This window comes from Fundulus heteroclitus, unplaced genomic scaffold, assembly GCF_011125445.2.
Source record: "Fundulus heteroclitus isolate FHET01 unplaced genomic scaffold, MU-UCD_Fhet_4.1 scaffold_47, whole genome shotgun sequence".
NCBI lineage: Eukaryota > Metazoa > Chordata > Actinopteri > Cyprinodontiformes > Fundulidae > Fundulus > Fundulus heteroclitus.
Genome location: NW_023396890.1, coordinates 1,588,274 through 1,601,957, shown reverse-complemented (window position 1 = coordinate 1,601,957; position 13,684 = coordinate 1,588,274). Strand labels below are relative to the sequence as shown.

General features: G+C 45.7%; 1 protein-coding gene across 2 annotated transcripts; it reads right to left on the bottom strand.

Moving 5' to 3' along the window:
* Nucleotides 1-327: 327 nt before the first annotated feature.
* csnk1e (casein kinase 1, epsilon) lies at nt 328-13,338 on the bottom strand. 2 transcript variants are annotated; one of them, XM_036132029.1, is made up of 11 exons: nt 13,062-13,338; nt 12,120-12,217; nt 10,961-11,071; nt 10,741-10,889; nt 8,904-9,132; nt 8,666-8,836; nt 8,422-8,570; nt 4,230-4,428; nt 4,007-4,152; nt 3,385-3,439; nt 328-1,447 (listed from the first exon to the last, which is right to left on the bottom strand). In XM_036132029.1, exons 1-10 carry the CDS (start codon nt 13,094-13,096, stop codon nt 3,407-3,409), a joined length of 1,320 nt encoding a protein of 439 aa, XP_035987922.1. In that variant the 5' UTR covers nt 13,097-13,338; the 3' UTR covers nt 328-1,447; nt 3,385-3,406. The 2 variants fall into 2 exon arrangements, with proteins under 2 accessions (XP_035987922.1, XP_021174367.2); XM_021318692.2 differs by lacking the exon at nt 13,062-13,338 and adding an exon at nt 12,721-13,019.
* Nucleotides 13,339-13,684: the final 346 nt, after the last annotated feature.

Genomic DNA, 13,684 nt, shown 5'->3' with positions numbered 1-13,684 from the left:
TTTCACTGCAGATTTTCTCACATTCACTCTGGATCCTCACCTTGATTCACACTGCAGCTTTCTCTTCTACAAAGACCTAAACACTCTTTAATTTAGCTTCCAAGGCTGTGGCAAACAGGTGATGATGGGATATTTACACCCTCTGTATAAAAGGTTAATGATCTCCTCACTGTTTGACATTGAATCGGGAAAATCCTTTCCTGTTTTACCTCAAATGGGATTAAGTAAATCATTGCTGTTTGCTAAATATCAGAATAATGAGGGGAAAACATATTTTTTAAATATAATCTTAATACTTTTTATGTTTGCATGAACTTGTGATTGAACTTCTGATATGTTCAATCACAACATCTGGGTGAAATGGAGGCTCACCTGTGGTTCCATCTCAAGCCAACACCTCAGACTCTCCATGTCCTTATGGGACTCTATGGAGGCATCTAAATAAATCGGCCAACACATCAGGAGGAGTATTGTGGATCTCCACCAGTCAGGTTGGACCCACATGGGCTGAAAGGCCGCTCAGAGAGGAAGAAGCCGTCAGTCTAAAGGCTGCAGCAGAAACCAGATTATGGTTTTTAAATTAACTCAAAGACTTAAATGTCTGGAGGTATGTGCTGTAATTTGATGAAAGGAAAACTGAAATGTTTAGACATGAGGACCAGCAATAAATTCAGAAAAAGGGGGAAGCTTGGAAACCTTAAACACCATCCTAACTGTGACGTATGGAGGCATCATCATCATCATGATGTGGGGGTGTTTTGCTGCAGGAGGGACAGACACACTGATGAGGAAAGATCCTCATGTGACAAATAAAGATCTTCTCTTCTTTCTCTCATTATTCAGACATTTTGCAAATTGAAATCATGTAATCCTAACTGAGCTACAACAGAAAAGGTTTAGTCTGGTTTAATGTCAGACAGTGAAACTAAAGGCTGTGTCTCTTTATCCAGAATATGGTTTCAGCTGTGGATCTAATTAGAATAAATTACACCAGAAGCAGCCAGTTTAGCGCTCTAACAAAGGCAAATCCAGATTTTTTTTCCCAGCTCACACATATAAACCAGAGTTGTGTAAATTTAGTCCTTTTTGTGCACTTTTATGTTTTCTTTCTCCTTTTTGTGCGTATTGAGCCTCTGTGTCGATGTGAAGGTGAATAAGAGCGAAGTCGGGCTGAGGCCTTTGTAATGTTGCACCCAGCTTTCTTCACCAACGCTAGTTTGAAGAGCAGCTCTAAGCAGGTCCAGAATGGAGGTTCTTCTTCTTCTCGCTGGTTTCCCATCATCCCCCAGGGCTTTGGCACTGCGCATGCTCACGTGGCAAACCGGCAGACACACGGACAGACGCTCTCGGTCCTTGTTCACAGCGCTGCCCCTTCCTCCTTCACTCATTCATGTCTTCATTCGTTCATTTTTATTTGAAAAGTCGGGTGTTAGATGCCCTTCAGTTGCTAAACGATGGGAGACAAAAAGAGAAGCGTCACACAACTGAGGGACCCTGAAACCATTAACCAGTTTACAGCAAGAGTCGAATCAGGTCCGTTTATCACCAAGAGTCCTTCAGAAAGGCTGGGTTAGGAACTATTGCTCCTCAGTTCTACAGTATTTCTGGTTCTGGGACAGAAATCAGAAACCAGATCCAAACGTTGTGACTCTCAGAGTCATTCTGAGGCTCTGAAAATGGCTAAAAACCTGCAGGTGTGGAAATATGTTCATATTCCTTAAACTTTTAGTCGTTCCCAAAAAAAATCTAAAACAAACCAAGTCCAGCTCTGAGTCTAACTGCAGATGTTCTGGTCCCGGCGTCAGAGGTTCCTTAGAGAACATCAGAGAACCTCCAGCATCATGGAGACCCAGGAACCCAGCAGACGGGTCAGAGAGAAAGTTCTGGTCCAGTTTACAGCAGGTCAGGTTCTACAGAACCTCCCAGAGCTCTGATCATCATGTGGACCTGGAGAGAGGATGGACCACCTGCAGACCTACCAGGACATGGACGTCCACCTGGACTGACAGGCTGGACCAGGAGAGCATTGATCAGAGAAGCAGGAGGACCATGGTGGCTCTGGAGGAGCTGCAGAGACCCACAGCTCAGGTGGAGGTTAACCAGGAGGACCATGGTGGCTCTGGAGGAGCTGCAGAGACCAGCAGCTCAGGTGGAGGTTAACCAGGAGGACCATGGTGGCTCTGGAGGAGCTGCAAAGGATGCACAACGACTAGGTGTGGACTTGAATAATCTGACATTAATGGATGAGCAGCAAGTAGAAAGCCGTTGTTGAAAGAAAGGTAGAAGAATCCCAGCTTGTAGGAGATGTGTAGAAGAAGGGATGACTGTTAGATGAGACCAAGACTAACCTTTCTGGCATATGTTTAAAACTGACTAACCCAACAGTGAAGCACGGTGGAGGCAGCATCATGCTGAGGGAAGCAGGTCAGAGCTGATGGAGATGAATCAGGACCATCCTGGAGGAGAACCTGTTAGAAGCTGCAGGAGAACCTGAGACTGAGGTGGAGGTTCTCCTTTCAGCAGGAGAACCAGCCTGAACACGCAGCCTGAGATGTTATTGGATGGATTCATGCATTAGAATGACCTAGTCAAAGTTCAGACCTAAGCCCAACTGAGAATCTGTGACAAGACATGAAGATTGATGTTCAAAGATTTTGTTCCTCCAATCTGACTGAGCTTGAGCTGTTTCACACAGAAGAATGTGAATAATTATCATTTTCTAGGTCTTGAAAGCTGGTGGAGACCCTGGAGAACCTGCAGTTGTAGTTCTACCAATCTACACCACACTCAGGTTTGCATCTGGAAGATGCTTTGATCCAAAGCGACTTACGACTGAGGATTTAACAATGCAGTAAATGTTGAAGCTGATAAGTCGCTACTTAGAAGGAAGCCCATGAGTCCGGTTCTGTCTGTGGAGACAGAGCAGAGTGGAGGGACAGAAAGAGGTAACGCAGTGGAGGCGGGGGGGAAGCCCTCTCTGAAGAGATGGGTCTTCAAGAGTTTCCTGAAGATGGACAGAAAGGTTCTGGTTCTGGTAGCGCAGGGAAACTGTCTGGATTGTCTTGAGCGTGGCGTAGGTTCTTAGACCAGTGAGGAGGTCGCTGCAGCGGTGCGAGACTGAACCAGAACCCGGGTGGCTTGTCGGGCTTCTTTGTTCTGTCATGCAGAATCCGCTGACGTGTCTGGTTTTAACGTCTCTTAAGTATTCAACGGGTGTTAATAGTTTAGTGAGGCGCTGTAGAACAGTTCAAACAATCAGGAAGATGAAAAGCTGCACAGAAAAGACAGAACCTGTTTTCTGCCTCTGGTCTCACATCACTGACTAGGAACATTGACCTTCTCACAGCCAGGGGTTTACACAGATCCCACAGAGGTGGTACTGACCTGCAGGCCCGCCAGGAGAACCTCACTTTGCCAGATGTTCAAACGGCACACTGACCTGTAGGGACGAGAGAACGGAGGAGCTGAAAGTGTCTCCAAACTCCTCAACCATCAGTTCCCAAACGGCAAAAGTCCTCCAAACTCTTCATCTACTGAGGAGAGGTTTGGTCATGCAACAGGATGTTCTCTCCCTCAGTCTGAGGAACTGCTGAGAGATTATCTGATACATTCCTAGTTTAACACTGAAAACAGCTTTTTTCCTGAACTTTGATAATAATTTATACAACCACTAATTCTGATTAGCATAAACAGAACAAGAGATCCTCCAGCATCTGGATTTGCATTTTTAAAACCCGCTGGATCCACACAGGCTGGCAGGTCGACTGGGTGACAGGTGGGGTGGTCCATGGACAGGTAGACAGTCCATCACAGGACAACACAGAGACACCCATGAAACCAGGGAGACCAAGAGGAAGCCACACATTCACAGGAAGAACATGCAAACATGCAGAAGGACCCCAGGACAGGATTTGAACCCGGGACCCTTCTGCTGCAAGGCTAACCCATGGTGCCACTGTTCTGCAATCTTATTGACAGGAAATCTGCAAGGAGCTCCCAGACCTACCTGTGAGGCAGTGATGCGTGATTGGTCGAGGCGTGCAGTGAGGTCAGAGGACGAGACGTTGGCGGGGGCGCCGCGGTGAAGCCTCATGGCCACCTTCCTCTCTCGTTCGGCTCTCTCTGCTCTCCCTGCCTGGGGGGAACGGTTCCCTGCACGCAGCAGTAGGCACAGTGTGAACCAAAAGCCCGCCTCAGGGTGTCGTGTTGCATCCACAGAACCTCCTGACCTGACGGCTGGGCTCCCCGCGACGCCTGGTTGGAAGGAGCAGCGTCGGGCTCGTTCCTCACCCTGTTGGCGGCACAGGGGTTCGGACCCGGAGGTAAGGCCCGACCTCCCGCTCCTCTCTGGCCCACTCCTGCTCGATCCTCCCCTTCTTTCCCCTCCCTCCTCTCCCTCTCCCCGTCCTCTGCTGTCCTGCTGGAACCCTGAAACACAGACGAACAGCAGACTAAGTTTCATCTGAACTTCAGTAAAACCTTTAACCAACCAAACGGTAAAGCACAGAACCAGAATGAGCAATCACTACACAACATCAGCACAAACACCTCGTAATCGCTACCAAACGTGGTGCTTTGGGCTATTTTTCACCATAAGATCCACAACAAGTTGTACTGGACCGTGCAACGCAACCTTGATCCAATGTAGCAGAGCTGCAACCGAGCGGCATAGAAATGATTGATATGCTGTAATAGCCGATGGTCCAGACCCAAACCTAAATTAATCCAAGGAACCGAAGGGAGCTGATGCACGCGATGCTTTCAGTTCCCCGTCTGAAATACAGCAACAACGCCCCTGAAGTCAGAATTCAGGCTGCCACTCATATTAAACACAATTTATAAAGAAATGCTGAATAAATAACCCAAATACAACATGTGTATGGTAGCATGCTAGCCACAGCTAATCTCACAACATTAATATGGACCCCCGGCCGTGCTAACATCAGTAATAGGTTTAATTTAATTAAATTATGAACAGGAACCTTTATTTGACTAACAAGACCCTTCGCAGCATATTTTTCATCATTAATTGAGGAGAACAAAAATAATCCTAGATTTCTCTTCAGTACAGTTGCCAAACTTACACAGAGTCACAGCTCTGTTGATCCATCCATTCCCTTAGCTCTTAGCAGTAATGATTTTATGGGATTCTTCATAAATAAAATTGATGCCATTAAAAATAAAATAATTGGCATCCTCCCAAACATGATTACCTCATCCTCAGTAAGTGAGGCAGCATTGGAGGAATCTTTAGAACCTGCGCAGTGTCTGAACTGTTTAAAAGCAGTAGAGCTTTCTGAGCTATCTAAAATTTTAGCTTCATCTAAACCTTCTACCTGTATGTTAGACCCAATCCCAACCAAGTTGTTTAAGGAGGTGTTCCCTCTGATCAGTGGTCCTATTTTAGACATGATTAATCTATCCTTGGTAAATGGATATGTACCACAGGCTTTTAAAGTAGCTGTTATTAAACCTTTACTTAAGAAACCATCTCTTGATCAAGATGAGTTAGTAAACTACAGACCTATATCTAATCTTCTTTTCCCATCTAAATTTCTTGAGAAAGTAGTTGGTAATCAACTTTGTGAACAGTTACAAAGTAATGACCTACTTGAGGAGTTTCAGTCAGGCTTCAGAGCTCATCATAGCACTGAAGCAGCTCTGGTGAAGGTCACTAATGATATTCTCATGGCCTCAGATAATGGACTTTGCTGACACCACTTTAAAGTTGTTTGCACACAAGCCTGTCAAGATGTTTGGGTTTCCCTTCGCTGTTTGCCTCTTATGCAAAGTATTTAACATTCATACTGTGCAAAATTTGCTCATGCCAAATTAGCATTGCATCCAGATGCAGTGTTTGAGTATCCATACTTTTAAAAACCTTACTGGACAGAGACCAGCATGCAACATGGCTGCCGCTCACGTTAAAAACACTCTGGAAGTTGCAGTTATAAACAGTTTTCTAGCAGCCCTGGTTCTGATTTGTTTCACATTAAATCAGGAGCACACTTATATTCTCTGGGCATGAACAGACCTGAGGGTTTGAACACATGATAAGAGAGAGATGCGTCGTTATTAGCCTGTGTTGCTAACAGCAGCTAGCATTGCAACAATTAGCAGATCAAGATGGTTTTGCAGCTTGCAGCTAGGATGAAGTCTGCTCATCATCCCTGGATCTGAGCTCCTGAGATAAAAATGTCCTCATTTGGATGTCTTTTCAGCTGTCGTGTGTTTTTCTCTAGACAGAACTGAGGGTGTAATTTTAACTGATTGCTACAGCTACTGACATATTAGCAGCATAGCAGTCCAGAATGACTAATTTGGTAAACCTGTAGACCTGATTGTGTGTTAGAACAAGCATGCGTGCTTCAGCAGACGCCAACTGGAAGATTGTTTCACATCTCACCCAAAAAACTCCTTTGGTTCTGGGCATGGTTGGAAGTTACATGTTTTTAAACCCCCTCAGAGAGAGACGGGTTCGTCCCCAGGAGAAAACACCCAAACAAGCCCAGCGGCGTGTCTTCTGCAGCCCAGAGAGGATTGTTCAGACCTCGACACTGCAGCTACACACGGATGGCCCAACACAGAAGAACCGGGTCATCGGGTCAAGAATCAGCCACATTTCAAGGACAAGGGAGACTCGTTTGATGACAGCAATGTCTACGTTTTGGAGGACAGGAGGTGAAAGAAGCCACCTATGATCAGCGAAGCAGATGAGGGCGCCTCAGGTTTCATCTTCTAACATCTGCAGCCCGACTCGTCTCTCCAGGAGACTCTCAGCAGTTCACATCTTTGGACACGTGACCAAAACATCCCACATGGCTCCATTAGGGACGCGTTGGAATCTTCAGCCAACAGTGACCCAAACATTGAGCTCAGTAGAAGGTGATTGCCCCATCAAGGAATCCTTATGGCTCAGCGCAATCTATCAGACTCCAACTTGGAGTTACCTTCAACCATGTTCAGGACTGAAGAAGCTTTAGGGATGAGAGACGAAACGTCTTCATGGAACAAGAGAATAAGTGTGGTTGCCTTCTGCTGGAGCATTTAGGATAATCAAGTCCTGGATGACTGAGAATCTATAGCAGACACCAGAAGGAATAAGGTCTGAGATCAAGGGCAACGCTATGACTTATGGGTACAGGACTGTCTCAGAAAATTAGAATATTGTGATAAAGTTCTTTATTTTCTGTAATGCAATTAAAAAACATGAAATGTCATACATTCTGGATTCATTACAAATCAACTGAAATATCGCAAGCCTTTTATTGTTTTAATATCGCTGATTATGGCGTACAGCTGAAGAAAACTCAAAAATCCTATCTCAAAATATTAGAATATTTCCTCAGACCAAGTAAAAAAAAAAAAATTATAACAGCAAAACAAAATCAAACATTTGAAAATGTCCATTAATGCACTCAGTACTTGGTTGCACAGATTAGTGCATGAATGCGGCGTGGCATGGAGGCAATCAGCCTGTGGCATTGCTGAGGTGTTATGGATGCCCAGGATGCTTCAATAGCGGCCTTTAGCTCATTTGCATTGTTGGCTCTGGTGTCTTTCAGCTTCTTCTTCACAATAGCCCACAAATTCTCTATGGGGTTCAGGTCAGGGGAATTGGCAGGCCAATCAAGGACAGTAATGCCATGGTCAGTACACCAGTTACTGTGAGAATCTGATGTCGTCTCTTAACCACTACCATACTTGGGATTTAGTTTACTGAACCAAGCTGAGTGTTTTTCAAGGCTCAGGAAACCCTGCAGTGTTTCCAGTTAATTAGACGATTCAAGTGATTAGTTGAATAGCCTACTAGTATACTTTTTCACGATATTCTAATATTTTGAGATAGGATATTTGGGTTTCTTAAGCTGTACGATATAATCAGCGATATTAAAACAATAAAAGGCTTGAGATATTTCAGTTGATTTGTAATGAATCCAGAATGTTTGACATTTCATGTTTTTTAATTGCATTACAGAAAATAAAGAACTTTATCACAATATTCTAATTTTCTGAGACAGTCCTGTAGCTGATGGGGCATCTGTGGTCCAGACAGAAGGTCCCCAAAGAGGAGATGCACTGGAGACAGAAGGAATGTCCTGCATCAACAGCACATAATGCAGTAGAACAGGGTTTGGATGAAGTAGGGTTGCCGTAATTTCTTAGTTATCAAGGCATATGACACAATATGAGACGAGTCCCTCAGAGACACATTGGTTGAACATTAAGTCACTTTGTGGTCTGCACACCTGACCTTAGACTCTCTGGTGCTGGTCTCTAGTCTGCAAACGCACCATCTTACCTCCACACTGGACCATTGTGTTATCTTCTGTAGCGGATAAGCGCGTCTGACCTCTTCTGCGGGGGTTAAACAAGGACCGGTTTTCATAACTCGACCCGGGGAGAACAAGAAACACTCACAAACTTCAGCATGTTCCAGTCGAAGACGTAGTCGTAGGAGAAGCCCTGTCGGTGGAAAAGATTCCTGAAGAGCTGCCTCAGATACGAGTAGTCAGGCTTGTCGTCAAACCGCAGAGAGCGACACAGGTTCAGGTAAGTGGAGAACTCCGCTGGGGACAGAGACGGGAGGGTGGATGAAGATTCAAGCAACAGTAAAGGACAAACTGGACATTGTCTCAAAATGACCCATTTTCATCCAACTCACAGGGGTATCCTTTGCAGAGCACCTCGATGGGGGTGGACATTTTCTTTTCGCTGATGCGCTCGTACTTCTGCCTCTTGGTTGCAGCTTTGAGTCCTTGCCAGGGCAGGGAACCCAGGTTGAAGTACATGAGCACGTAGCCCAGAGACTCCAGGTCGTCTCGCCTGGACTGCTCTGTGGAGGCAACGAGAAGTGAAGGAACGGAGGCGCCGTGAGGCCCACTGGGGACGGGCCCACTTACCGATGCCCAGATGGGTGTTGATGGAGGCGTAGCGCGCCGTCCCGGTCAGGTTCTTATTTTCACGGTAGGGGATGTGCTGGTGTGTTCGGGCGTCCCGGTATTTCTTGGCCAGGCCGAAGTCGATGATGTAGACCAGGTTGCCCTTCTTCCCGAGGCCCATCAGGAAGTTGTCGGGTTTCACATCTCTGTGGATGAAGTTCTTGGAGTGGATGTATTCAATTCGGCTGATCTGTGGAGGGAAGCGAACCCTGAGGTTGTTACATTTCATTTCTGCGTTCCCTCAGACTCATCTCTGTCACGCTGTTCCTTTAAACGCATCTGAGCTCCAGTCTTTCTCCTGTTCCTGTGGAACCACAACCAGCGAATGGCTGCACTGCCTCCCAAACCTTTTTGCACAAATTGACCTTTTATTTTGAAATTTTAGCCTTCTTGTATGAGTCTACTTTTATATATTACAGTCTTTTATCTTCAGCCTTTTTATCTGTCTTTATTAATTTGTATTGTCTCATTAAAACATTTGAGAAATATCAATTTAAATTAAAGATTGCATGGCACACTTTATGAGAACTAGTTCCAAATTCAGCTCAGAGACGTTAAAATTTATTTAATCAACATTTAAAAGCTGAAACAACTGGTTGGATTAAAAAAAAACAAAAACAGAAGAAGTCAGTGAGGCTGGAAACCTTCTTTGCAGCACCGTAAACAAGGATCTGCTCGCTGATCAGCAGAAAAAAGGAGATTTTTCTGGATGAAGGCAAACCGACTGCAACTGATGAGGTCACTTTTTATTTTGGCTCACTCCCAGCAGTTCTCCTTCCAAACAGTAGGAGTCTCTACTACAAATTCATAACTGTACCGTTGATCTTTCATCTATATCACAACCAGCACTTCTTTAACCTAAAAACTGCACCAAACGCTCCTGACTGCAGAGCAAAAAGGAGCCATAAAGGCCTCAGATCTCATCGTGTGGTCCAATATTTGCTGAGTCTGTTGAACTCATCAATTATTGTGTCGGCCTTTCTGCTCGTCAACAGAGGCCGTCCAGTTTTTCTTGCTGTGCAGCATCTTTACAGGAGGAAGCAGGAGAGAAGTTTAAAAACTAGCAAGAAGCACTTAGCAAAACAGGTCAAAGCTGCCAACAGGCAATGAGTCGGACAACCAACCTGAAATCTGGACAAATAAAAAAGCTTTATAAGAGATGGTAAATACGTGCTCAAGGTATGAAGTCAGGCTTTTTAGGGAAAATACTTATTAAAGATGGATGGGATGGATGGAGAGAGGGAGGGAGGGATGGATAATGGATGGATGATGGATGGATGAACGTTTTGCACATTTTCTCGTGTTTCAGATGCAAACTTTACATATTTAAATATGATTTTATATCACAGAGCAACACAAAGCTCTGCACATTAACTCTGCACACCATTCGCACATTTGCACATTTTGAATCATTGCATCTCCATCTAGCATTACAAATGCTGCCGAACTCTTAGTTTTTAAATGCATTCTTGCACAAATGCCCTTTGCACAATCAAATTCTGTACATACAAATGTTTTTTAAAAAAAATACTCACCTGTACACTGTGACTTCTCCTGCATTGTCTACATTTAAATTGTTTACTTTTAAATCACTGCTGCCCCTTATACTGTAATTAAATTTTTACTGCAATTTACAAGCTGTATGCAACGAAATTTCGTTCTGTACGCACTCTGTGCATACAAAATGACAAATAAAGTTGTCTAAGTCTAAGTCTAAAGCGATGGATGGATTTTTGCGTCACAGAAAAACCGACAGAAAACAGATTATTATAGACACGCTGTAGCCGCTCTGCCTCACCATCTGATCAGCCAGCAGCAGGACGGTCTTCAGGCTGAACTTGCGGGAGCAGAAGTTGAACAAGTCCTCCAAACTGGGGCCCAGCAGCTCCATCACCATGACGTTGTAGTCTCCCTCCGCCCCGCACCACTTGATGGAGGGAATTCCCACTGAGGAGAAGACCAGAGTGTTGGGGAATCGGGACTCCTGGGTCACCCCAGCCTACCGGTGCAGACCTCACCTCCTCCCTGCATCATCTTGTAGAACTTGCTCTCGATGTGGAGCTGCGGGTGTTTGGTCTTCACACACTCCAGTTTGATGGCTACCTCCTCTCCTGTCGCGATGTTTGAACCTGACGGACCAAACCGAAGATACGGAGGTGCAGTTAGAGTGAGCCAACGGTGGAGGATCCGGAGAAAGACCACAGGCCCTTTCAAAAGTGTTCACACCCCTTGATTCTTTTCACATTTTGTCACATTTCTATTTCTGTTAGAGCTTCATGCTGTGGGAACTATTTTCTTCCAAGGGAACATCAACGTTTTTAAAAGGCTGCAGGAGAACCTGAGACTGAGGTGGACGTTCTCCTTCCAGCAGGAGAACCATCCTGAACCTGCAACCTGAGATATTATGGGATGGATCAGATCAGAGCATGTTTTAGAGCATGGGTTATAATGGCCTAGTCAAAGTCCAGACCAGCATCTAATTAGGAGACTGTGGGAAGACTAGATCAGGGTTGTCAAACTCATTTCTACATTGGGCCACTTTGACATCATGAAGTCATTAAAAAGGGCCGGTTGCACTTGTATAGATGATACTTTTAATTTCATAATTTAATTTCAGTTCACATAGAAATATAAAAAAAAAATGCACAGTAACATAAAAGTAGCAGCTTTAGACCCAGTTTATATAGTTTTTCTTAAAAAAACAAACAAAGTTGTTATTGGGGTGAGTTACACTTTAAAGTCTCATTCTGCATCACTTTTTCTCTTTTCGGACATTTCTGGGTTGTTTTAATGTGTTTTGGGAAAACTACTGTAGTGGCAGGACGATGTTACTACACAGTAAAAAAGACAAGATTCGCTACAGGAGGCTGTTTCAGCCACTTTATACGATTTAAAGGATGAATGCCTCCACTTTATGACATGATCTGCCTTTTTGTCTCTCGAGGGCCGGATTATTTGCCTTGACGGGCCGGATTCGGCCCACGGGCCTTGGGTTTGACACGTGCTCTAGATGCTCACAGACAACAGTAGTTTAGATGTGCGGCATTCTGATTTTCCTTTGGTAAACAAGATGCTTTGAATTTCAGATTAACTCACGTGATGAAATGTGAAAAAGTTTAAGAGCGTTCTTCTGAAACTGTCTGTGGCAGAACGAACGAAGGACAGAAATCTTCTCACCAAGGTAGATGTCTCCGAAGGATCCGCTGCCTATCTTCCTCCCCAGGCGGTACTTGTTCCCCACGCGTAGCTCCATGGCTCCTGAGCTCTTGGCCTCACTGGGGAAACAGCAGACTGTCTGCACCATCAGTCAGTCACCGCTCATCAACAGACATCAAAAAGACAAAGTGGCGCAAAGCTGCGGGCGAGAAACTCTGCTGTGTCATGAGAGCCAACAGAACCAGAGACGGTGGAGAGGAAGCGACAGAAGAGATGAAACAAAAGTGAAACGATACAAATGAGTGACGTAGTTCAGCCTGAGTGGGATGAGCAGGAGGAGGAGAAGCAGAGGACCGAGCAGCCACTGCACCTAACAGCTGCAGAGATAAAGTCTGGAGCAGAGGCTGAGAGCCAAGCGGAGTGAGAGGAGTTGTGTAACATGGGCTGCAGGGAGGGACGCTGCTCCAGCTTCCTACACGCTCCTCTGCTCCCGTTTAATGCGCATGACCTCCCGATTCCAGGCTGGAGCCTCCTGACAACATGCAGCTCTCATGTTCTCCTCCACTCAGGCCGTGGGAAGTGGGCAATGACTCGGTGCACGCATGCATACCCCACGGCCCACCTTCAACACGCAGGAAAAAAATCAGCCACTAATGAATGTAGGCTGAGAACCCGGAGCGCAGATGTTCCGCCTCGCTGCACCGCTGCGAACACAGGCAGGGCGGAGAGTCCTTCACGCATTCGCCCCAGAAAGCGCTGAGCGCAGCCGCATCGGCACCCAGAACCGCGCCCTGCAGCCCAACACGCCTCTGTTTGGGCTCCGTTCGCCCGACCCAAACCACGCTAAGACCCGCCGGACTCATGCGCGCCTGCAGACCGCTTCAGGGAGCAAACAGCCCCCTGAACCACACCTCCTCCTCCTCCTCCTCCTCCTCCTCTCCTCCACCTCCTCCTCACCCTCACCGGCTCCGCGGTCGCTCCGTCTCACTCAGGACCATGGACAGCGACGTGCCGACCGGGTTCGGATCATAACCCAGACGCGCGACCCGAACCCCAACAGAACCCCAACAGAACCCCGCTTCTCTGCGCCTTGTCTGCGCGACCCGAGCCTTCTTCCTTTTATTCCATCTCTGAGGGGAAATGAGGGAAAAGCCCAAAGGTCCTTGTGTCTCCCGGCTGCTCCTCACCGCCAGTCCTCCCGCTTTACACCGATGATGTCATCCGCAGACAGCCGGAGATGCCCGGATCGCCTTAAAGCAGCCTCCGTCCTGTAAACCCATCTGGAGCTTACGCAATCAGCCCCACATTCATTGCCATGATGAAAATAAAGCAAAGCCAGGTTCGGCTGAAACATCCAGGTAACTACCTGGATGTTTTTATTGGACCTACAGCGCTGGGGAACACCTTTAATTAGCAGATAAATATAAGCAGAATAAGGTTTTCAGGTGATGATGATGTCACTTAATCTATAACCTGCTGCACACCTTGGTACATTAGCAATAAATTGCATATTTCTTATTTTAAAAAAGTTCATTACATTTTATTATTTGTAAAAAAAATAAAAAAAATAAAGTTTTTTATTTACT

Coding starts and splice junctions, on each gene's coding strand:
- csnk1e (XM_036132029.1), bottom strand. CDS start 13,096: ATGGTCCTGAGTGAGACGGAGCGACCGCGGAGCCG. Junction 4,429..8,421: donor ACTGGAACATGCTGAAGTTT/GTGAGTGTTTCT, acceptor TCTGTGTTTCAG/GGTTCCAGCAGGACAGCAGA. Junction 3,440..4,006: donor CACGCATCACTGCCTCACAG/GTAGGTCTGGGA, acceptor TCGTCCCTACAG/GTCAGTGTGCCGTTTGAACA.